Genomic DNA, 24,456 nt, shown 5'->3' with positions numbered 1-24,456 from the left:
ATGCTCTTAGTTTAAATTATATACATATTTGTTTTCTAATTAGTTTAAATTAGAGCGTAAACTATAAATTATTACTTCCAACATATTTAAGGATTAAAAATTATTTTTAACCTATTATTTTAAAATTCTAATCCTTAGGATTGTTGCTTTAAATTTTACAAAAAAAAAAAAAAGAAAAAAATCTTGGAAATATAAATAAAATAAAACACTAATTACAGTGTAAAAAATTATTAATAAAAAAAAAAAAGAAGTCAAGCTCAGATGCGCCCTAAACTTCGTCAGAATGATCGGACGGTTGTGATCGACCCAGATCACTGTAGGCACTAATTCTTCATAGCAAGACAAAGGATGCACCAGCCGGGAATCGAACCCGGGTCTGTACCGTGGCAGGGTACTATTCTACCACTAGACCACTGGTGCTTTTTGATTTACTGATCATTGTTGTTTAAGTAAATAATTTTAATTATCTAAATACTTTTATTTCCTTATAAAATTCTTAATATTTTAACAATATATTTTCTAAATATTTTATATCTACTCTGAATAATTGTATGTCACAAATTGTTTATTTTGTTTTATTTTTATAGACGTAATTACAACTTCTTTAAAAATACAAATTTCAGCTTTTTTTTTTTTAATTTTTAAATTAGTCTTATTTTAATCTTTTTATAACTAATATTGAGATGCCATGTTTATACTTGCCCATTGCCTCTTTCCCTTTCTAATTATTTATTTCATTTTACTTTTTAATAATATAATTATTTTGAGGGTAAATTTTAATCTTTATTTTATTCTTTATTTTTATTCCTACACTTATCAACTTATATTAATTTTTACCCTAAAATCAAATTTGATCATTAGATCGGTATTATATTACTACCACCTTTCAACCATTTAATTAAAAAAAAAAAAAATAACAAAAACTTTCTTCACTTACGGGTCATTTCACTTATGGGATCCTCGTGTAAGAATGAAAGAATTTGACTAGATAAATTGTGAAGGATTATACTGGCTCGGGTCATAGCCTTCCTCACCTTCTTGCCAAATCTTAACCCTTCTTATAAAACTTCTTATTCCATCAGTATTCTCTCCATAAGGTCGATGAGGAGGCTCTCGAACTCGATATGGATGTGTATAGGGAAAGGTATCCAGCCTGCATTAGGGCAATTGTAGAGGCTCAACTGTAATAAAGGGTCGCTCAAAAAGCGCCAGGACGAGGTACCTAATCAAAAACCCTATCTTTTGACCTACTCAGTTATAAAACTTAAGTCAACATCGACTTTTCTAGAAAGGAAATGACAAAAAGGATTTTGATGCTTTTAAAATATCTTTTCTAACTTTTGTACAATTTGATTTGAGTATAGAAAATTGCATTTTCCAACTCCAGCAACTCCATTTCATTGCATCTTAGCCGAAAAAAAAATGGACGATAGGGATTAAAAACATCATCTTATCGGTATAACAATGTAGATCAAAATATGGATGGTAGGGATTAAAAATGATTTGTAACCTATTATTTTAAAATTCTAAACTTACCAGGATTAAATTTATTAAAAAACATCCAATTGTGCCAACAAAAATAGTGGTCTTGGAAATAAAAATGAAAATAAAAATAAAACACTAATAACAGTGCTGAGTTTGTAATTAAAATGCAAAATAAAAGAAGTCTAGCTCAGATGCGCTAATTTATAGCTTCGTCAGAATCATCAGACGGTTGTGATCGACCAAGATATCACAGTAAGCGCCAAATTCATCATCGCAGGACAGACGGATGCACCCGCCAAGAATCGAACCCGGGTCCATAGTATGACAGGATACTATTTCACCACTAGACCACTGATGCTTCTTGATTAATTTTATCATAATGATTTTAATAGTTTTGTAATTTTCAATTAATGCCCAATTTTAACGGTAAGTTCTCTAATATTTTATATATACTATGTTAATTGTATGTCACAAATTGTTTATTTTATTTTATTTTATAGACATAATTACAACTTCTTAATATTTTTCTATTTTTCTAAAGCAAATTGATTTAATCTTTTTATATACACAGTAAATAGCTAATATTGAGATGCCATTTCCCTTTCTAATTATTTATTTTTTACTTTTGAACAATACAATTGTTTTTAGGGTAAATTTTAATCTTAATTTTCTTTTTTCTTTTTTATTTTTATTACTAGACTTATCAACTTCTATTAATTTTGACCGTAAAAATTAAATCATGTCGAATTTGATCATTAACTTAGATCAATGTTGTATTTTTTACCGTCCTTCAATATCGGATAATTAACCATTTAATAAAAAAAATATTTAAAAATCTTCATTAGCTCACTAATTTTAATTATATAAAATTTTGCGCATATATATATATATATACACGTGTGTGAGAGTATATTGATCACATTGAAAACAATTGAAATACCCACTATATAACATTTTAATTCAAAATCACGAATTTTCTTTATTCAAAATACCGAATCGAGTTTTCTTTACTCTTAATCTTCATCATCAACGTAATCCGTTCCAAACTTTCCCTTAATTGATTCCATATCAATGTTTCATTTTAAAAAGAGGCTACTATTCTACCACTAGACCACTAGTGCTTATCGATTAAATAATCTTCATTTTTGTAAATTTTCTAATTACTTCCGATAAAATTCTTAATATTTTATATATTTTTAAATAATATATATAATTCACTAACTAATTTTAAAGTAATACAAAAATTTTCATAAACTAACTAATTAGTATGGTAGTCGTACATTTTCTAACTGTTCCAAGTCAAACAGATGCACCAGCTGGAAATTAACCCAAATATGTACTATGACAAAGTACTATCCTACCACTAGACCACATATGCTTTTTGAATTATTCGTCAACATTCTTATAAATTTCATCGGTATTTAAATAAATACTTTTATTTTCGGATAAAATTCTTTTTGTATTTTTCAATTAGTGTCAAATTTTAACAATATATTTTTTAATCATTTTATATCTACTATGTTTAATTGCTTTTAAATATATTATATATTTTCAATTATTATCTTATTTTAATAATATCTTTTCTAGATACTTTATATATTCGTCTTATTAAATATTTTTTCCTGTTGCCATTATTTAGTTTAATTATACCTACAATTTTGTATATTTCTTTTTATAATAAATTTTCATAAACTCACTAATTCTAATATTTTCAATTTTTTCTCAGATTGATAAATGCATTAAAATTGAAAGTTTGTAGTATAAATTAATAATAGATGGAAACCGACCATTTCAAATATTGATTGCATGTCAAAGCAATCGGTGCATGAGTAATTTTGTCACGATCGTACACTTTCAATGGTGTGATGTCATGATCTTCGCACGCCCATGACAAGCCTAGAGGTGAACCCAACCCTCATTTCTATTTTTCACTTGACTTTGTAGATTCATCAGATATGAGGCAAGGTTTATATTTGCCAACTGAACACAACTCAATCTAAATTTGTTTGGCCACACAAACTGCCTATGCATGCATGTTCAATTAGTTGGACTCTAACCGACTCGTCTTTGTACTAGGCCAAGTCATCGGACTCAACCTTGCATCTACTTTAGACCAACGTCTCTCATATGTAATGTTACATCTCGTCTTGTCATCTTGCTTCTCGACCACACGACTTACATATCATCATGTCATCCCAAATCTCGAGATGTCATTGGTCTTCCTAGTTCACTCAAATATATCCATCAAGAATCGACCTTTGAGTCGATCATATCAATGAGACATCCCGAACATCCATCCATCCAGGTGTACATCTCGTGTCCATTTTAAATCATTTACGGATATCGTACTGTATAGCAGGTCCATATATGAACCTCCGATACATGGGCTAGGGTGCAATGTCAACACACTCATGTCATCCGACATTATTCTTGAAAATTCCATTAAAATATGTAAAAGTTTCTCCACATATTATTAAATTAAAAAAGCCCTGCTCTGATGCGCTATAGCTTCGTTAGAACACTATCAGATGGTTGTGATCGACCCAGATAACAATCAGCGCTAATTCATCATCGCAGAATATTATGAAAGCACCAGCCAAGAATCGAACCCAAGTCTTTACAGTGGCAAGGTACTATTCTACCACTAGACCACTGGTGCTTTCATATCAATGAGACATCCTGAACATCCATCCAAAGGTTTACATCTCGTCTTGTCATCTCGTGTCCATTTTAAATCATTTACGGATAGCAAGTCCATTAAAATATGTAAAATTTTCTCCAAATATTATTAAAAATTAAGAAATCCCTGCTCTGATGCGCTACAGCTTCGTCAGAACACTATCAGATGGTTGTGATCGACCCAGATAACACTCAGCGCTAATTCATCATCGCAGAATATTATGAAAGCACCACCAGCCAAGAATCGAACCCAAGTCTTTACAGTGGCAGGGTACTATTCTACCACTAGACCACTGGTGCTTTCATATCAATGAGACATCCTGAACATTCATCCAAAGGTTTACATCTCGTCTTATCATCTCGTGTCCATTTTAAATCATTTACGGATATCGGATAGCAAGTCCATTAAAATATGTAAAATTTTCTCCAAATATTATTAAAAATTAAGAAATCCCTGCTCTGATGCGCTACAGCTTCATCAGAACACTATCAGATGGTTGTGATCGACCCAGATAACACTCAGCGCTAATTCATCATCGCAGAATATTATGAAAGCACCACCAGCCAAGAATCGAACCCAAGTCTTTACAGTGGCAGGGTACTATTCTACCACTAGACCACTGGTGCTTTCATATCAATGAGACATCCTGAACATTCATCCAAAGGTTTACATCTCGTCTTATCATCTCGTGTCCATTTTAAATCATTTACGGATATCGGATAGCAAGTCCATTAAAATATGTAAAATTTTCTCCAAATATTATTAAAAATTAAGAAATCCCTGCTCTGATGCGCTACAGCTTCATCAGAACACTATCAGATGGTTGTGATCGACCCAGATAACACTCAGCGCTAATTCATCATCGCAGAATATTATGAAAGCACCACCAGCCAAGAATCGAACCCAAGTCTTTACAGTGGCAGGGTACTATTCTACCACTAGACCACCGGTGCTTTCATATCAATGAGACATCCTGAACATTCATCCAAAGGTTTACATCTCGTCTTATCATCTCGTGTCCATTTTAAATCATTTACGGATATCGGATAGCAAGTCCATTAAAATATGTAAAATTTTCTCCAAATATTATTAAAAATTAAGAAATCCCTGCTCTGATGCGCTACAGCTTCGTCAGAACACTATCAGATGGTTGTGATCGACCCAGATAACACTCAGCGCTAATTCATCATCGCAGAATATTATGAAAGCACCAACCAAGAATCGAACCCAAGTCTTTACAATGGCAGGGTACTATTCTACCACTAGACCACTGGTGCTTTCATATCAATGAGACATCCTGAACATCCATCCAAAGGTTTACATCTCATCTTTTCATCTCGTGTCCATTTTAAATCATTTACGATACTGGATAGCAAGTCCATATATGAACCTCCGACACACTCATGTCATCCGACACTATTCTTGAAAATTCCAAATTCCATTAAAATATGTAAAATTTTCTCCAAATATTATTAAATAAAAAAAAAAGCCCTGCTCTGTTGCACTACAACTTCGTCAGGACACAATCAGACGATTGTGATCATCAACCCAAATAACAATCATGCTCTGTTGCACTACAACTTCGTCAAGACACAATAAGACGATTGTGATCATCAACCCAAATAACAATCAGCGCTAATTCATCATCGTAGAATTTTATTATGAATGCACTAGTCGGGAATCAAACTTGGGTCTATACCGTGGCAAGGTACTATTCTACCACTAGACCACTAATGCTTTCATGTCAATGAGACATCCCGAACATCCATCCATCCAGGTTTACATCTCGTCTTGTCATCTCGTGTCCATATACAACCTCCGACACTATTCTTGAAAATTCCATTAAAATATGTAAAATTTTGTCCAAATATTATTAAATTAAAAAGTCCACAATCTTGTGATCGACCCAGATAACAATCTGCGCTAATTCATCATCGCAAAATGTTATGAATGTACCAGCTGAGAATCAAACCTGAGTCTATACTAGAACAGGGTACTATTCTATAGATCACTAGTGCTTCCTTTTAAGCAATATACTTTAAATTAATCTTAATTTTAATAACAATTTTCAAATATTTACATTATTTTGTTCAATTTTTTAGGGCAATTTTTAATTTCTATTCCCACGGTAACAAAATTATATCTTTTGTCCTGTATGAGACACTCCTTTACATGCTCAACAACGTTATCGCAGGCTCGATTAATATTATCACAGTTTAACTTTCATTAATTCATCAACTAATTTTAATGAAAACTAATACAAAAATCTTTGTACTCAATAATTTTAATATTATCGATGTAGAAATTAAGAATGGAGTAATTTTACCAACCATACACGTTTTTTACAACAATGTCTTGAAGTTCAGATAAATAGATAGTTTCCGTCCATATATTAACGTTAAAAGTTTTTTTTAATATAAATTAAGGATATTAATGCTATTTTTAAAAATTTATAGAAGTTTTTTTTAAAACAATAATAATAATTAAAAAAAAAGTATTTTTAAATTTTTTTAAAAAATTGGGATATTTATATTTTTTTGAATTAATTTAGTTTGGGTCATAAGAAAAGGAAGCGCGTGGAGCTACGTGTTATTTTGTGCGATTGGTTTTGAATTCTGACCCAAAAAATAAAAACAACCATTCTAATTATTTATTGGCCAAAAATTACGGGACCGAAAAAGAAAAGATTCAAAATTTTATTTTTCTTAAAAAAAAAAATAAAAAAAAAAAATAAAAACTTCGTCGCCTCTGGTTTTTGAGAGCCAAAACCCCCCCTCTCCTTCGCCCCCTCCTTCCCCTTCTTCCCCTCTGTGAACGCAAAGACCTTCGAATTCCAGGAAAAAAACATATACCCAACAACCCCCTGATTTTGTACCATTCAATTGTAAATCTTAGAAAACTAAAAAAACCAATCAAATTCATGTTATTTCTGTACAATACATGGAGGTTTTTGTGTAAATCACGAGGTGGAGCTGTTTTTGTTCTTCCGTGTTCCATTTAAGGGGAAGAATCTGAAAGGATTTGGTTGTTGGGTTTTGTTTAGATCGCTATCTCGGCCTGCATTGTTCAGATCTATCTGAATTCGGATTTCATTGAATCTGGGTTTATTTGTAGCTGATTCTTTTTTTGGATCTGTTGGCTGAGGTTTTCAAGTTTTTGATTTGTTTTTTCAATTCGGTGTTTGCGAGAGAGAAGGAATGTGTAAAATGGTGATGATCTGATTGTATTCTTTTCTTGGGGTTTTCGCCATTGATATCAATTAATCGGATTCTTAGAATTTTGGGAGGTAGGTGCTTAAGATCTCGAGGAAACTTTGCAGATTTTAGCTGTTGCAATGCTTGTAATGTGCCTTAATCTCTGAGGAGGACAAGAATCGGTGTATTTTGTTTCTTTGAGGTTTGAATTTGAAGATGGATTCCTTAGCTTCGATCAGCGAAGAGCTTGCAGATATCGAGGGGCAAATCAATGATATTCTCCGAGCTTTGTCGTAAGGATTCTTAGATTTCGTTTTGTTCTAGAAACTGAGATTGTTTTATGAGCTTAAATCTCTTGTTTGGCTCTGTTTTTGTAATATCTACAGAAATGGATTTCAGAAGTTGGAGAAGATTAAGGACACAAATAGGCGGAGTAGACAATTGGAAGAGTTGACTGATAAGATGCGAGAATGTAAGAGGTATAAGCATCTGATTCTTTCTTTGTTCTGTAATTTCCATGGTGTCTGCATATGTTCTCTTCGTTTTGTTTTCAAACTTTGGAAGTTCTTCCAATAATTCAAGTTCTATCAGATGTTGTTTATGAGTTTTAATCTCTCCACCTCTGTTTGGCTTCACATCTCTCTCCATCTTTAGATATCTAGAGAGAGATAGAGATAGAGATCCACTGCATGATCAACCCGATTGTGTCTTACATGTGCTCTGATTGGTTGAACCAAATGTCTTAAAAGATATTTCCTCTAGGCTCACCTCGAGGCAAGGTTCAAACTATCCGTTTCGGAACGAATGCGCTCTTTGGATCATGAGAGCGAGAGCGTCATGTTTCTTACAGCAAATGCTTGTTTCTCCATGAACACATTGAAGCTCAATGATCACTAGAAGAATAATATGAATCCTTAGTTTCCTAAAAGATGTAAAGCTTCCTCGTGTGTGTAATATTCCACCTTCAAGCTTTACTACTTTCATTGCCGGATGACAAATTTTTTTAAAAGTATGTGGACCCTATTAGTGATAGAAGTGATGATGTTGAGAATGAACTTTTATAATCTTTATTTAAGAAGGTGACAATGGATAGATGTCTTTATATGTATATATACTTTTTGTACTTTCATACCATCATTATGCTTAGTAATTCTTGATTATAATTTAAATGATATACAAATTAAGGTCTCATTCTGTGAGATCCCACATCGGTTGAAGAGGAAAACAAAATATTCTTTATAAGGGTGTGGAAACCTCTCCCTAGCAGACGCATTTTAAAACTTTGAGGGGAAGCCCGAAAAGGGAAAGTTCAAAGAGAACAATATCTGCTAGCGGTGGGCTTGGATTGTTACAAATGGTACCAGAGCTAGACATGGGACGGTGTGCCAACGAGGAAGTTGAGCTCCGAAGGGTGGTGGACACCAGATGGTGTGCCATTGAGGACGCTGGGCCTTGAAGGGGATGGATTTTGAGATCCTATATCGATTGGAGAGAGGAACGAGTGCCAGCGAGGACGCTAGGCCTCGAAGTGGGGTGGATTGTGAGATCCCATATCGATTGGAGAGAGGAACGATTGTCAGCGAGGATGCTGGGCCTCGAAGGGGGGTGGATTGTGAGATCCCACCTCGATTGGAGAGAGGAACGAGTGCCAGCGGGGATGCTGGGCCTCAAAGGGGGGTGGATTGTGAGATCCCACATCGATTGGAGAGAGGAACGAGTGCCAGCGAGGACGTTGGTTCCCGAAGGAGGTGGATTGAGAGATCCCACATCAATTGGGGAGGAGAACGAAACATTGTTTATAAAGATGTGGAAACCTCTTTCTAGTAGATGCGTTTTAAAATCTTGAGGAAAAGCCCAAAGAGAACAATATCTGCTAGCGGTGAGCTTAGGCTGTTATACATTTTATCTCCAAGTCTTACGCCTTCGCTTGTTTGAGAGGAGCCCATTGAATTTGTACCTGAATCACTGTTCTCTTTTATGTTCTACTCTACCCCTCAGCACTGGCAACGAATAAATGGTAACTATAAGATTTGATGTTAATCTTTTCCTGTTAACAATCCTTTGTAGTTCATGGATAGACCACATTGTGCAGTCTGTACATTTTATTCATGTATCTTGAAGTTTCTGGACTTATTCAACAATATGCTATTAAACAATTCACCTGTATCTTTCATTAATCTTTAATTAAAATTCTTTTTAATCTTGATGATGGATGCTTATCATTAAAGATATAGTTCCTTTGTCTTGTTCCTGTTTCTTTTGGTGAACACTTTCTGTTTGTTTCGTTTACAGGCTTATTAAAGATTTCGATCGAGAAGTCAAGGATTTGGAAGGCGGGAATGACTCGAACACTAATAAAATGCTTAGTGAGAGGAAGCAGGCTATGGTGAGATGTAAACTTTGGATTCTTTGTAAAGAAATCTTCTTTTCCTTCTTATTTGCTGGTAGTGCATTGTTATTAACTATTCTGTATTTTTATGCAGATCAAAGAGTTGAACTCATATGTTGCCCTTAAAAAGCAGTAAGATTCAATATCTACCATCGATAATCTTTTCGTTTTCATTCGACTTTCTGAATATCTCTCTTCTTCCTGTCTAATTGATAATTTTCTTTTGTTCATCTCGAGTGAGATAAAACAAATGTATTTGGTTGCTTCTACAAGCTTATTTTCTTCATTTGACTCGGGTTTGTGAGATCCCACATCGGTTGGGGAGGAGAACGAAACACTCTTTATAATGGGGTGAAACGTTTCCCTAGCAGACACGTTTTAAAAACCTTAAGGGTAAGCCCGAAAGGGAAAACCCAAAGAGGACAATATCTGCTAGTGGTGGACTTGGGTCATTCCATGGTCCCTCTTCTTACTCCACTTATAGCAGTTGAATTCTACATCTCTGCTTACATATGAAACAGTTCATAATGGTTGTTTGTTGATGCAGACATGCAAGCACTCTCGATAACAAGCGTATCGATCTCTTTGATGGACCTGGTGAAAATTATGGGGAAGAAAATGTGTTGCTAGCCTCAAGTATGCGTACTTTGCTTTTGTTATTTAGTTCATGATTTAAACCACTTTGAATATTGTTGTTGTACTGAGAACTGTGAATATGAGCTGAGGCCTGAGATACTAAAATGGGCAAAAACCTGTGAATGTTTTGGTCTAAATGTTGGTTGGTTTCAGCATAGGTTCTGAATGTTTTCTAAACCGATCGGTGGGTTCGACCAAATCCGGGCTTGCCTATGATCTATATTATGCCTGCTGAATTTACTAATGTATTAGGCTATATATGTTATTGCAGATATGACAAATCAACAATTGGTTGATAGGGGAAACAAAATGATGGATGAGACTGATGAAGCAATTGAGAGGTCTAAAAAGGTTCGTTTGTCATTGAAAGATCAATTTTCTGCTTTCTTTCTATTGGATTTTAAATGGTAGGAAATTTCAAATTAACAAAACTGTCCGCTTGTTAATGCTTTGAAGTAGACTGTGAGATCCTATATCGGTTGGGGAGGAGAACGAATTATTCTTCATAAAGGTGTGGAAACCTCTCCCAAGTAGACACGTTTTAAAAACCTTGAGGGGAAGTCTGAGAGAGAAAGCCCAAAGAGGATAATATCTGCTAGCAGTGGGCTTGAGTTTAACAAATGGTATCAGAATTAGTCACTGGGTGGTGTGCTAGCAAAAACACTGGGCCCTGAAGGGGGTGGACTGTGAGATCCCACATCAAGAGAGGAGCGAGTGCCTGCGAGGACGCATTGTGAGATCCCACATCGATTGGAAAGGGGAACGAGTGTCAGCGAGGACTCAGGGCCCTGAAGAGGGGTGAATTGTGAGATCCCACATCGGTTGGGGAGGAGAACGAAACATTCTTTATAAGAGTGTGGAAACCTCTCCCTAGCAGATGCATTTTAAAAACCTTGAGGGAAAGCCCATGAGGAAAATCCTAAAGAGGACAATATCTGCTAACGGTGGGCTTGCTGTTACATAGATTGATATGTGGTGGTTGTTGTATGAATGTGATAGGTAGTTCAAGAGACGGTGAACGTAGGAACAGAGACAGCAGCTGCTCTGAAGGCGCAGACGGAGCAAATGAGCAGGATAGTGAACGAGCTCGACTCAATACATTTCTCACTGAAGAAAGCCTCAAAACTGGTGAAAGAATTAGGGAGACAAATTGCAACTGATAAGTGTATAATGGCCCTCCTCTTCATTATTGTCCTTGGTGTCATTGCCATTATCATAGTCAAGGTACCTACCATTCTTCATTCATCCATTCTTTCTTTCTTTCTTTCTGTATTTAGCTGAACAATTCTGGTTCTATACTCCTCTTCAGCTGGTGAATCCAAATAACAAGGACATTCAGGACATCCCGGGGCTGGCACCGCCTGCCCAGAGCCGAAAACTGCTATGGAATTCCGGTTAAAACCCCGAGTTACAAAGAAGAATCATCGTCCATATCCCGAAACTTACTCGATCTTCTGGGAATGCTGTGCACAATTAGGTAGCTACTCACATTGTTCTAGCCTTTTGTAGCTTGTGAGATAATAAGCTGTAGGGGCTGAATGAATGAAGGAAGGATAGGCAAAGCAGCATAGGGGGCACAGCCAAGCCAGGTTCTTTCCTATGCCTGCAACTGACATTCATTCTCATTGTCTCTTGTCCTGTCCTGTCCTGTCCTGTTGAGATTTTATTGATTTTTATGCTTGGTCTTGTCTGTATAAATCTTAATCACTCATATATTCTATCATTTTACATTTATGTTTGGGGATTTATTATTATTATTTATGTTATTGTCATACTCTGATAATGTATATTAGATAATTCTATGTCAATTTTGGGCACAAACTATCATTGAAAATGACGGATCAATTTCTGTTAGTTTATAGACACAAAAAATGACCGATCGGTTTCTGTTTGTTCATAGAGATACCGAAAACGACCAATCAGTTTCTGTTAGTTCATAGAGACACCAAAAATGACTGATCAATTTTTGTTAGTTCAATAGAGACACCGAAAATGATCGATTGGTTTTTGTTAGTTCATAGAGAGACCGAAAACAGCCGGTCGGTTTTTGTTAGTTCATAGAGAGACCGAAAATGACCGGTCGGTTTCTGTTAGTTCATAAAGACACCGAAAACGACCAATTGGTTTTTGTAAGATTCATAGAGATATCGAAAACGACTGGTTGGTTTTTGTGAGTTCATAGAGATACCGAAACTGGCCGATTGGTTTCTATTAGTTCAAAGACATTGAAAACGACCGATTGGTTTTGTTAGTTCAAAGACGCTAAAAACATCTGTCATAGAGACACCGAAAACGAACAATTGGTTTCTGTAAGTTCATAGAGACACCGAAAGAAAACGACCGATTGATTTCTGTTAGTTCAGAGACACTGAAAACAACCGATTGGCTTCTGTTAGTTCAAAGACACTGAAAACGTTTGATTGATTTTTGTTAGTTCATAGACACCGAAAATGGTCGGTCGATTTCTTTAGTTCATAGAGACATTAAAAACGACCCATTGGTTTCTGTAAGTTCACAGAGACACAGAAAACGACCAATTGGTTTCTATAAGTTCATAGAGACCAAAAACGACCTATTGGTTTTTGTTAGTTCATAGAGACCGAAGAGTATTTTTTAAGCTTTTTTGAAAGTTCAACTGAATTTTTGACCCAAAATATTGACGGTTTCGATCCAAAACTAACCGTAAAAGGGTATTAAACTAAACGTAAGGTTATTTTTAAAATTTTCGATTAATTTAATAGTGTGTTTTTAAAATCAAAAGGTTTTAAAAGTTCAAATGTATTTTTGAAATATAGTATCAACTATTTTTCTCTCAAATTAATAAGATTATTTTTTTAAAATTTCAGAGAAATATTTCTAAAATAAAGTTTATAATTGGAGGGATTTATTTATTTATTAATTTAGCCTAATTTGGAAATAAAAACTTTTTAACTTCTTTCTTGGAAAAAAATAATTATTATATTTTGATACTTAATTTAAAAAAAAAAAAAACAACATATAATATTAAAAGTATTTTTATTATAACCTTACCAAACAAGTTTTTTTTTCCTTAAAAATATATGAAAAAGAAAATAATTGTAGAAAATGGGAGTCCATAAATTTTTTCTCCTCTAGTTTATTTCAAAGTCTTCTAGCATGGGACCAATATCACCCCCACACTTGTACGATATCAAATTAATGGCTTATAAATGAAGCGTTCTCGAACTAATTTTTAGAAATTCTTGTGACAGAACGGTGGAAAGACTTTGATTTTGGATCGAGATTGGTTGTCTCATTTAATATTGTCATGTAAATTCAAAAGAACGAGCAAATTTCTCGAGTTGAATGTATAATCGAGTTGATTCAAATTAATTCAAATGAAAACGACAATCGTAATTGAATGGGTATTATATTAGAATACAAAATAATTTAATTGACCATGGTCTGAACAATACGTGCGTTTATATAAACAAATCTAAACACATACAAAGTAAAAAGAAATAAAGACACGTGCCTTCACTGAACACCACATCCATCGTGTTGCTCCTACTGCTACTGCCGTGCTCTTCACTCTCTTTAAGAAAATCATGTTCCTCGTATGTGATTTAGGTCATTTGGTGTAACGACACATGCTTAGAATTCAGATAAAAATTAAAATATGAATTCGACACCTGTGTGCCTCAACATTCCTTTGCGATATGGTCATGTTGATTACTCCTGGCTTCTAAAACTGAAGACTATCCCCACATATCAACACAAGTCTTAGCTTGTATGTATCTTAAGAAAAATTTCACATAACAATCCTCCCCTCAAACAAAGTACACTATAAGTCTCTAGGGCCTCCTCTTAATTGAGCTCGACTCCTTTCTCTAGAGCCCTCGAACAAAGTACATCCTTTGTTCGATATTTAAGGATTCTATTGTCATAGCTAAGTTTAAGGCATGATTCTAATACCGTGTTAGGAATCACGACTCTCTACAATGGTATGATATTGTCCACTTTGAGCATAAGCTCTCATGGCTTTGCTATAGGCTCCCGAAAAGGCCTCATACTAATAGAGATAGTATTCCTCGTATATAAAACCATGATCCTTCATTAAATTAACGAAGAAGGTGGGACCCACTCCCAATCTCGAACGTATTCCAACTCAAATGTTGAAAAGGTATTTATGATTCAAGGATTCCTTGGAAACTAGGACATTTGAAAAGAATTCCCCAACAAATGGGTGTCGTGTTCCAATACAACGTTGAAATTCTCAAAAAACAAAAAGACAAAATGAATAAAGAAAAATAACAACTTTAGTATTTGAGAAATATGACTTATTAATTTGTTTGTGTAATTTGACCATTTCAACCTTTGATCATCATTTAAACAAACCACTTTTCCACTTATTTCAATCCACTTCAATATACTCTAAATTCACTTCCATAACTTTTTAAAAATATTTATATTTACTCGTTAAAAAAAAATTGCGAGAATTTCGGTAAGGTGTCGAGCTTCCCACAACCTTAACTAACTACGCGTTTTTTCTCTTTAAATCTTGTGTTTGTGTCTAGCACCTCCCCGCCCATGTGCACTCGTGCCCTACTCCACGATCACAAGCAAGCAACTAGAAACCCGTGTCGACTTATCACTCGAGGGCCTAGTCGCACCCTTCTACGTGCAACATGCGTGCCATTCATCCCTCAGCTTGCTCGAGCGCGACTTTCGATTCCAGCTCGATAACTCTAGCTCGATTTTGAAAGCTAACAAGCACCAACTAAGCAGGGCGGATAATAGCGGTGTATAGTGAATAAAAAAGATTTTAACTTAGTTTGTTAAACAAAGTAGATCACGGTTTTGTTTCAAAGCAAACCACAGGAGCAATTCGTCCTATTCAGACATTCACGACAAAAAAAACACTGGATTCTCTTTCGGATAGGCCTTGAAAGGAGAAGGAACACTTAACTGTTAGAGACGTGTACTTTTATGTGCTGCGTTGCAGGTGGATCTATTACCAGAGGCCTAAGATGTCACCCAACATAGAATTACTCCAAACAAAACACGCTTAATTCTGAAATTTCTATAATATTCTCTTTTCGTGTATATATATATATATATTAACTTTCAATTATTTTAATTTTTTCTTAGTCATCATATCTCAGTAAATGAGGGGTATGAATGAATCAAGACACATTCGAATGAGAGCAATTATGAGGATAAAATGACTAAGAAAAACTTAAAAAATTGTAAGTTACTATCTATACCAATAACGTATATCTTTTTTAAGTGGCTTAATCATAAGAATTCATGGTTAAACGTGTGACCGAGAAAAAAAACATGCTAGAACGACTTGTATTGAAATATGGAGATAGTTTTCACCTTTAGGAGTGAAAGTAATTAACATCACCATGTTTGAAGATATAGGAAAATGTCAAGGTGCAAGGGAACATCGGGACACGTGTGCCGAATCCTAAAACATTAGGTCAGCCACATTTTGTAAAGATTTGAAGTAGAATCAAACAAACAAAAACCCCAAATCGCCGCGCTTGTATGAATCCAAGAAATTAAGCAAGATTTTGAGTCAATTCTTGAGCATGAGCACCCCTTCTTCATTTTACTGTTTGGCGGATAGAAGAAAAGAATGGGCTGTTTCAAATTCCTGTCGCTCAATTCGGCACATATGAACAAACCCATCGCGTAATATATGACGTTATGATGTTCGTATAGCTCATTGATGATGATGCCACATTTGAATGGTCCTCTCTTCGGTCATATTTAACTTCTGTCCCTTTCTTCCCCCTTTTCCTGTTTTCATACACGGTTCTTGCTCTGTATTTAATCGAATGTTTCTTATGTATTCCACTTACTCGTACGAGGATTTCTCTTTTTGCAGCAATCCCTTCACGTTTAATTTCTTGGGTGCTCTCTGTTTGTTCATATCCTGTTGTTTGTTCAAATTTTGCTCGGTTTTTCCTTGTGTTCTTTATAATTGCCTTCTTTTCTCAATTTTGCCTTCTGGGTTTGTGGTTTTTTCACATGTTCTAGCTCTTTTACTTCTTGTTCTTTCTTCTGGTTTAAAAGATGAAGTGTTTCTTTAATCCCAAGGGAAAATCTAAGTCCAAAGGGATATCAAAATCAGCTACAGAGTTGAAAAAAGGAGAAAAATCCGACATATCAGCCAAGAAAAATGGTTTGAGACCATCGAATTCGTTGTCTTCAAGGAGTATTCCTGAATTGTACAAAGAGAAGGAGCAAAATTTGAGGGTTTTCTCTCTCCAAGAGCTTGTTGATGCAACAAATGGCTTCAGCAGGCTGTTGAAGATTGGGGAGGGTGGTTTTGGGTCTGTGTACAAAGGAATTATTAAGCCCACAACTTCCAATGGTGAACCTCTTGTGGTCGCCATTAAAGAACTCAACCAGCATAGTTTGCAGGTATTGCCTTCTTTCTTTCTCAGTTCTTTCTGCGAGATCCCACGTCGGTTGGGGAGGAGAACGAAACCTCTCCCTAGCATACGCGTTTTAAAAATCTTGAGGGAAACCTGAAAGGAAAAGTTCAAAGAGGACAATATCTGCTAGTGGTGGGCCTGGGCCATTACAAATGGTATTAGAGTCACACTGGGTGATGTGTCAGCGAGGAGACTGTTCCTCAAAGGGGATGACACGAGGTGGTGTGCTAGTAAGGACGCTGGGCCCCAAAGGGGGTGGATTTGGTAGGGGTCCCACATCAATGGGAGAAAAGAACGAGTGTCAGCGAGGACGTTGGACCCTGAAAGGGTGGATTGTGAGATCCCACATCGGTTGGGGAGGAGTACGAAACATCCTTTATAAGGGTGTGGAAACCTCTTTTTAGCAGACGCGTTTTAAAAATTTTGAGGGAAAGTCCGAAAGGGAAAGCCCAAAGAGGACAATATCTACTAGTGGTGAGCCTAGGTCATTACCTTGATTTGTTTTTTTTTTGTCTGGATGCTTTGGAGTGGACCTGAGGATTCAATATTTTATAAGCAATGTCATCAATCACATATAAATACTTGAGCATTATTCTAAATTTGTAATCATCTGCCTGTATAGGATATTCTCTAAGCAACATATTACTCCAAAATAATGAAGGGCAGCTGACTTTCCCTTTCATCCCATGTCATATACATTCCTGGTTTTCTGCTAGTCTTTATTTGTTAGGTTGTCATTTTACTGTCTCTTGATTTATGCGTATGGCTTATGGGCGGTTTTCTTGTTCTTAATGTTATTCTTTAGAATATTTGCACGCTCTTCTCGAATCGAGGGCCATTGTGAAAACATTCGAAAACATTAAGGTTGAGTTCTTCTGTTGTGTAGGGTCATAAAGAATGGCTTGCAGAAGTTCAATTTCTCAGTGTAGTTAGTCATCCAAATCTAGTTAAACTTCTTGGATACGCGGCTGAAAACGATAAGAAAGGGATTCAGAGGCTTTTAGTCTATGAGTACCTCCCGAACAGGAGCTTGGAACACCATCTTTTCCAACGAATGTCGTCGACGTTGCCATGGAAGAAAAGATTAGAGATCATCATTGGTGCAGCGCAGGGCTTGGCTTATCTACATGGAGGGTTAGAAGCTCAGGTACAATTTAGGTGCATTGGTTTTTGTCAGTTGCTTACTCTTTTAGAGAGGAGATTCCTATAAAAATAATTTTCATTGATCAAAAATGCCTAAATATGATGCATCCAAAGGATTCTTTTCCCATCTGTGAAGTGGATGGCCATTAAGAGTATAGATTAGCAGGCTATTGCATCTCTTGGTAAGACAAGATACCATTTAAAAGCAATAATCAAGTGTTTCCAAAATCTGATGGCATAATGACAACTTATGTATGAGTGGTTTTGGGATTCATGGGTAGCTATTTCGTAACGGCCCAAGTCTATCGCTAGTAGATATTGTCCTCTTTGAGTTTTCCCTTCGGGCTTTCCCTCAAAGTTTTTAAAACGCATATGCTAGGGAGAGGTTTCCATACTCTTATAACGAATGTTTCGTTCCCCTCTCCAACCGATGTGGGATCTCACAATCCACCCCCTTTTAGGGCTCAATGACCTCTCTCTATCGATGTGGGATCTCTCAATCCACTCCCCTTCGGGGCTGAGCATCCTTGCAGGCACACTGCCCAGTGTCCACCCCTTCGGGGCTTAGTGTCCTTGCTTGCACACTGGCCGGTGAGATCACACATCGACTAGAGAGAGGAACAAGTGCTAGTGAGGATGTTGGGTTTCAAATGGGGGTGGATTGTGAGATCCCACATCAGTTGGAGAGGAGAACAAAACATTCTTTATAAGGGTGTGCTCCCTAGTAGACGCATTTTAAAAATCTTGAGGAAAAATCCGAAAGGAAAAGTCCAAAGAGGACAATATCTACTAGCGGTGGGCTTAGGCTGTTACATATACAAATATGCCGGAGCGTGGGGATAAAGTCTATCATAATTGTTGATGGCATTGTGATTGACTTTCTTTGAACAAAAATCAATCCATATCGCCACTTCAGATCATTGTTTTGCACGTGCATTTGCGTAGGTGATATATCGGGATTTTAAATCAGCGAATATTCTACTGGACGAGAACTTCAAGCCTAAACTCTCAGACTTTGGCCTTGCTAGAGAAGGACCAAGAGGTGATAACACACACGTTTCTACAAAGGTACGTACAATAGCTTTCCTGGTGTTGGATTTAGTTGCTTGCAGTTTTTACATTATACATCTCATATAAAAAGATCATGGCGACAGGATGTGAACTAGAAGTCTCATACCCTCTTGTGCCTGATGCTTAACCTGTACTCAAAACCCAAATGGCTGTGTTTTCATTTGTCAGGTGGTCGGAACGCATGGATATGCTGCTCCTGAATATCTTGAAACAGGCCGTCTCAAGAGCCAATGCGATGTATGGAGTTTCGGTGTGGTTCTATATGAACTCCTCACGGGCAGACGAGCATTGAATACTACCCGTCCGGTCGGAGAACAGAAACTTCTACAATGGGTGAGGCAGTTTCCAGTTGACAGTAGTATGTTCACCATGTTAATCGATCCTCGTCTCAGAAACCAGTACTCCTTGTCTTCTGCCCGGGAAGTTGCAAAGTTAGCCGATCGGTGCTTGAACAAAACTCCGATGAGTCGGCCAACAATGACAGAAGTAGTTGAAGGTTTACAGAAAGCGCTCGTAATGTCGGAAGAGAAAACAAGCTCCAATAGTAATCAGAAACAGTCTCATGGCGTCCCGTTTTCTCCAAGATTTCTTGATCAAAAGCATATCATGATTGGAAGACAAGGAAAGGTTTGATCTTCTGATATCTACACTTGCTTACTTTACATTCTTCTAGATGAAATATGAAAAGTTTTGACCTGAAACTCCCGAAAATTCGTCTTTTAAGCACGTCGTGATATCTGAAAGTATAATAAATCTGATCTGAGTACCATATTATACACCATTATGTGTATCCATTCTGGATCGTAGATGGCTGTTTCACTCATGTTCTTACCTATATCTATGCTAGATCCCTTCTTGGTCCAACTTTTTTACTGAAGGACTCAATAATTACTGTTCTGAAAGTATAAAAAACTACATCTTTACACATAGAAGTATGAGGATTATGAGAGTTTTGGCTGTAGATTTAAGACTTTTCCTATACCCTTTTTCTTTTTCTCCTTATCTTTTAACTATAAGACTCATAAGTATGTGCTGGTTTCATTTCTACACCACAGCAACTTCCTTGATCTTTTTCTCCTTAATGAATCCAACGTGAAGATCACTGCCACTGCAGTCCGATTCCGGAAGTTTCCGGTTCCGACCGCCTTCCGACATGGTCTTTACAAACTCGACCAAGTTTCTCCAATTGTTGGGTTCGAAAAGGTTCTTGTTCATTCTCAAGTAAGTGAATGCAGTCAAGCCATTTCCAGATTCTGACCTACTCGTGGCTAAAATTTGCTCATAAGCTCCTCCATCATACCTTTCCAATGCATTTTCACCTGCAAGTTCAGCCTTAGCATCCCTTGTAGCCATCTTCACTTGTCTAACCAAACCTTCCGGTGAGCAGTTCGCATAGCCGGGCTGCTGTCCGTCCTTCATTTCCATGCAAGTGAAGTTAAACACAACCCCATGTTTAGCTAGCATCTTCGCAATAGGCGAGTAACCGTTTCGGTGTCGAGTGTTGTAGTACCCTGCGGTTAACTCGGCGGCATGGGATCGAGTACCGTAATGCCAGTGAATTCCAGCTACTTTTGCTGATAGTTTTGCACCCGTTCCATGGAAAATTCCCTTCGAAGCTGCTAAGATTCTATCCCCGTGCTGTAATAGCTTGCCCGAGTACCATTCGAGGAAGAACTTGCCGTATTCTGTGTTCCATGTTCCTTCCTTTTTGAAGAAGCCTGTATCTTCAGGGAACTGGTTGTATTGACCAGAATCATGTGGCCCTCCATTGCTTCCCCAGTCTCTTTTCCCAATGCTCTCTGCTGCTGCCTCAAGGGAAGCTCTCATGTACTGTTCACCACAGAAGACATATCAAAAATCGTTCTCAAAAACCATTTTCTCTAAACAGCCCCTAGTTTGATATTGCTGTAGAAGGATCCTGTTACGGTTAGATCAATACGTAAAAAGAAGTATATCAAGTCGAGTACCTTGTCGTAACATTGGAATTCCCCGATTCCTGGAAATCTCCAAGTTCCATTGCTCTGTGGGTAAGACGGATATCTGAGTTCCCCACATGGACCAGCCCCGACTTGAACTTCCTGCAATTGCAAATGAACATTGAATTTCCAACTCTGGAAGCTATTTACTTGAATTCTATCTACGTGATTGTAACGGCCCAAGCCCATCGCTATCTGATATTGTTCTTTTGAGCTTTCCCTTTCAAGCTTCCTCTCTAGGTTTTTAAACGCGTCTACTAGGAAGAGGTTTCCAAACCCTTGTAAAGGGTGTTTCGTTCTCCCCCCAACCGATGTGAGATCTCACAATCCACCCCCCTTCAGGGCCTAGTGTCCTCGCTGACATTCGTTCCTTTTTTCAATCAATGTGGGATCCGCACCAAATCGACCCCCTTTGAGAACTAGCGTCCTCGCTCGCACACTGCCTCGTGTCTACCCCGTTCATGGAACAGCCTCCTCGCTGGCACATCGCCCGATGTCTGGCTCTGATACCATTTGAAACAGACAAAGCCCACCACTAGCAGATATTGTCCTTTTTGGACTTTCCCTTTCGGGCTTCCCTTCAAGGTTTTTAAAACACGTCTGCTAGGGAGAGGTTTCCACACCCTTATAAAGGGTGTTTTGTTCTCCTCCCCAACCGATGTGAGATCTCACAGTGATCGAGTCATGTTCATTCCAAGCTATACTACACATATAACTAAGCTAAGCTATCATCTTGTGGGAGGATTAAAGGTGTTCGGAGACGGTTAAGAAGAAGAAGGATTAAGAGAATTGAACAAATTGTCGATGCATACCATGATAACTTCTCCCAAGTAGTCTCTAAATCGATCCCGAAAGCTCCTCATGTAATCAGCATAGACTTGGATTGGTGTTCTTCCTCTAAGCACAGGTAAGGAATCACATCCCAAAGAGATGTATTCCGGATTCCTCCTGCCTGATCTGTCGGTATAAACGAGATCTGGGTTCTTGCTTATTTCTTCGAGCACCCATGGCGGTAAAGGAATGCTGAAAGATCATAGAGAGAAGGTTAACCGAGTATCGAAAAGTCGAAAATGGTTAAGAAAATGTTCTCGGATTCATACCTGCAAGAATCTCCAACATTCCCTCCACACTGATGAAAAGACATGACTACTTGGAGCTTCAAGCCATGCTTTTGAAGCATCTGCACAAGCTCAGCATAGCCTTCCCAATTGTATTTCATAGGTCCATCTTTCTCCACCAATCCCCACCAAGCATCCACCATAACTCCTTCCACACCCGCACTCTTCAAAGCCATTAAACTTGCGTTCATCGCTCGAGGCTTGTTCAGATTCCCTCCAAGCGTAACCGTGTCAAGCGGCAACATAACAAACACAGGAACTCTCAAGTCATTCATGTGATGATTCATAGATAACGAATGAAGTTTCTCCAATTTGTAACTCCTTTCCATCTTAATCTCTTGTAGGGAGCTTCTTTTTCGAAGACGGGTTGATGATTTTGCTTGCTTGAAGGAGATTACGCCATAGAGATCCTCATGAAGATGAGCCTTTATGATCTTGTTGTCTTTCGGGTTGATGAAAGAAGTCGAAGATCGTAGTGTTAAAGTCATTTTTTTCAAATATCAGAGAAGGTATTAGAAATGAATGAAGATGCTGCATATTTATGAACAAAAGTCTCTCAAAAAGTTTTTACACTTCGAAGCTGACAGCAAAGCCGGTGGGCTCGTGTTCAAACGGAAAAGGTACGTAAAACCAAAACTTGTTGGCTTTACCATTTCAACGTCGTTTTCGATATTACTTACTTTTTACTTCCATGTTCTTGGAATTATAAAGCTCAATATCCCGAAATGTTCACTAAGACCAAGCTTCCTAACATAGACCAGGCTTCCTAATAGAATGCTTAACCAATCCATCCCGAAATGTTCGGGTACAAGCTTTAATATTTTCAAGTTTTCAAGGGATTCTTGTAGCTCTAGAAAGTGTTCAATGGCTGAAATGATGAAAATATCTTCCCCTTTTTGTTCCTTTTTCTGCTACTTTTCCTCTCTCTAGAGCTGAACCATATCTCTTCCTTTGTAAAGCAATTTGCTTGGCCAAAACTTTGTGAAACCCCACAAAGAAAGTGATTTGTGGACTATGTTTATGTTCTTAACATTCTATTTATGTGGATGCCAAAAAAGCTTTGAGAATATTGAATTTTCATTGGTGTTGGTTGCATCAGGATAAGGAAGACTAAAAGAATGCATCATTTAGCTGTGTGCTCATGTGGCTGAAACTAAGAGTTTTTTTTTCATTTCTTGGTTTTATGTTTTCTTGTATATACTAAGCCACGAGAAATTGTGAGATCCCACGTCGGTTGGAGAGGGGAACAAAACATTCCTTATAAGGGTGTAGAAACCTCTCCCTAGTAGATGTGTTTTAAAATCATGAGGTTGATGGTGATACGTAATGGCCAAAGTGGACAATATCTATTATTGGTGAGTTTGGGCAGTTACAAATGGTATTAGAACTAGACACTGGACGGTGTGCTAGTAAGAACGCTGGGCCTCAAAGAAGGGTGGATTGTGAGATCCTACATGGGTTGGAGGAAACCAAAACATTCCTTATAAAAGTGTGGAAACCTCTCCAGGTAATATTATTTGTTTTGGCCCGTTACATATTGTCGTCAGTCTCATGGTTTTAAAATGCATCTACTAGAGAAAGGTTTGATTTGTTCTCTGCTTTTCACACCCTTATAAAGAATGTTACCCACTAGCAGATATTGAGGTTTTTTTATACCCTTATAAAGAATGCTTCAACCGATGTGGGGTCTAACAATAAGCGTCAGAAATAAGATTGTGACCTGAAATAGTGTTACAGTGTCCCGAAAATCACTACACGCTACACCTATTGCAGAAACATTATAGCTCAACAATTGTAGGGTGACGGAGGATTGAACCATCAACTTTTACGATGATAATTGGTGACTTTATCTACTAAGCTATATTCGGATTGACACCGGCACGTGGAGACAGAAAAATTCTAATTGTGTAGGCCAATTGGATTGTAAGGAAAGGAGAAAGTTTGATGGGAGAGTTTAGTCTTCATCGAAGAAGAGGCTACAAAGCTGAGGTGTAGCCATGTAATTGTTAGGCCAACCATTAGATTTTTGGGTGGAGGCTATTAGTTCTTATCTCTTCAACTCTTTATTAAATCAAAAAGGAAAACGTGGACGATAAACAAACGCATATGTTAGCTAGAGGTTTCTATACTCTTATAAAGAATGCTTCGTTCCCCTCTCCAATCGATATGGGATCACACAATCTACCATCGTTAGGGCTTAGTGTTCTTATTGACACACCGACCAGTGTCTAGCCTTGATACCATTTGTAACACCTCAAGCTCACCGCTAGTAGATATTATCTGTTTTGGGTTGTTACTTATCGCAGTCAGCCTCATGGTTATAATTTATAAGAGCATCTTGAAAAATTAGCAATTTA

At 37.1% G+C, this 24,456-nt stretch overlaps 3 protein-coding genes and 3 non-coding genes across 6 annotated transcripts; 2 read left to right on the top strand and 4 right to left on the bottom strand.

Moving 5' to 3' along the window:
* Nucleotides 1-253: 253 nt before the first annotated feature.
* On the bottom strand, nucleotides 254-340 carry LOC111465269. The gene has a single exon (XR_002714187.1). It is a non-coding gene; the product is annotated as a small nucleolar RNA snoR114 (small nucleolar RNA).
* A 9-nt stretch (nucleotides 341-349) lies between these two features.
* On the bottom strand, nucleotides 350-420 carry TRNAG-GCC. Its single transcript has one exon. It is a non-coding gene; the product is annotated as a tRNA-Gly (tRNA).
* A 1,248-nt stretch (nucleotides 421-1,668) lies between these two features.
* LOC111465270 lies at nucleotides 1,669-1,762 on the bottom strand. The gene has a single exon (XR_002714188.1). It is a non-coding gene; the product is annotated as a small nucleolar RNA snoR114 (small nucleolar RNA).
* Nucleotides 1,763-6,909: 5,147 nt separating this feature from the next.
* Nucleotides 6,910-12,156, top strand: LOC111465090 (novel plant SNARE 11-like). The gene is made up of 8 exons (XM_023109380.1): nucleotides 6,910-7,652; nucleotides 7,746-7,838; nucleotides 9,652-9,745; nucleotides 9,843-9,880; nucleotides 10,296-10,384; nucleotides 10,656-10,735; nucleotides 11,384-11,608; nucleotides 11,694-12,156. Exons 1-8 carry the CDS (start codon nucleotides 7,576-7,578, stop codon nucleotides 11,781-11,783), a joined length of 786 nt encoding a protein of 261 aa, XP_022965148.1. The 5' UTR covers nucleotides 6,910-7,575; the 3' UTR covers nucleotides 11,784-12,156.
* A 3,765-nt stretch (nucleotides 12,157-15,921) lies between these two features.
* Nucleotides 15,922-23,001, top strand: LOC111465040 (probable serine/threonine-protein kinase PBL19). The gene is made up of 5 exons (XM_023109296.1): nucleotides 15,922-16,777; nucleotides 17,678-17,938; nucleotides 18,880-19,002; nucleotides 19,174-19,632; nucleotides 22,444-23,001. The coding sequence occupies exons 1-5, from the start codon at nucleotides 16,427-16,429 to the stop codon at nucleotides 22,468-22,470; spliced, it is 1,221 nt and encodes a 406-aa protein (XP_022965064.1). The 5' UTR covers nucleotides 15,922-16,426; the 3' UTR covers nucleotides 22,471-23,001.
* Nucleotides 19,744-22,588, bottom strand: LOC111500288 (beta-amylase 3, chloroplastic-like). The gene is made up of 5 exons (XM_023152012.1): nucleotides 22,082-22,588; nucleotides 21,794-22,004; nucleotides 20,973-21,083; nucleotides 20,027-20,835; nucleotides 19,744-19,980 (listed from the first exon to the last, which is right to left on the bottom strand). The coding sequence occupies exons 1-4, from the start codon at nucleotides 22,585-22,587 to the stop codon at nucleotides 20,050-20,052; spliced, it is 1,614 nt and encodes a 537-aa protein (XP_023007780.1). The 5' UTR covers nucleotide 22,588; the 3' UTR covers nucleotides 19,744-19,980; nucleotides 20,027-20,049.
* Nucleotides 23,002-24,456: the final 1,455 nt, after the last annotated feature.

This window comes from Cucurbita maxima, unplaced genomic scaffold (genome assembly GCF_002738345.1).
Source record: "Cucurbita maxima cultivar Rimu unplaced genomic scaffold, Cmax_1.0 Cma_Scf00028, whole genome shotgun sequence".
Classification (NCBI taxonomy): domain Eukaryota; kingdom Viridiplantae; phylum Streptophyta; class Magnoliopsida; order Cucurbitales; family Cucurbitaceae; genus Cucurbita; species Cucurbita maxima.
This window is presented reverse-complemented; position numbering and strand designations above follow the sequence as displayed.

Excerpts from the sequence above, each read along its gene's own strand:
- LOC111465090 (XM_023109380.1), top strand. The coding sequence starts at position 7,576 with ATGGATTCCTTAGCTTCGATCAGCGAAGAGCTTGCAGATATCGAGGGG. Across the intron at positions 9,746-9,842 it reads GTGAGAGGAAGCAGGCTATG|ATCAAAGAGTTGAACTCATA; the intron begins GTGAGATGTAAA and ends ATTTTTATGCAG. Across the intron at positions 11,609-11,693 it reads TTGCCATTATCATAGTCAAG|CTGGTGAATCCAAATAACAA; the intron begins GTACCTACCATT and ends ACTCCTCTTCAG.
- LOC111465040 (XM_023109296.1), top strand. The coding sequence starts at position 16,427 with ATGAAGTGTTTCTTTAATCCCAAGGGAAAATCTAAGTCCAAAGGGATA. Across the intron at positions 16,778-17,677 it reads TCAACCAGCATAGTTTGCAG|GGTCATAAAGAATGGCTTGC; the intron begins GTATTGCCTTCT and ends TCTGTTGTGTAG. Across the intron at positions 17,939-18,879 it reads ATGGAGGGTTAGAAGCTCAG|GTGATATATCGGGATTTTAA; the intron begins GTACAATTTAGG and ends GCATTTGCGTAG.
- LOC111500288 (XM_023152012.1), bottom strand. The coding sequence starts at position 22,587 with ATGACTTTAACACTACGATCTTCGACTTCTTTCATCAACCCGAAAGAC. Across the intron at positions 21,084-21,793 it reads ACTTGGGAGAAGTTATCATG|GAAGTTCAAGTCGGGGCTGG; the intron begins GTATGCATCGAC and ends TTGCAATTGCAG. Across the intron at positions 20,836-20,972 it reads AATTCCAATGTTACGACAAG|TACATGAGAGCTTCCCTTGA; the intron begins GTACTCGACTTG and ends TGTGGTGAACAG.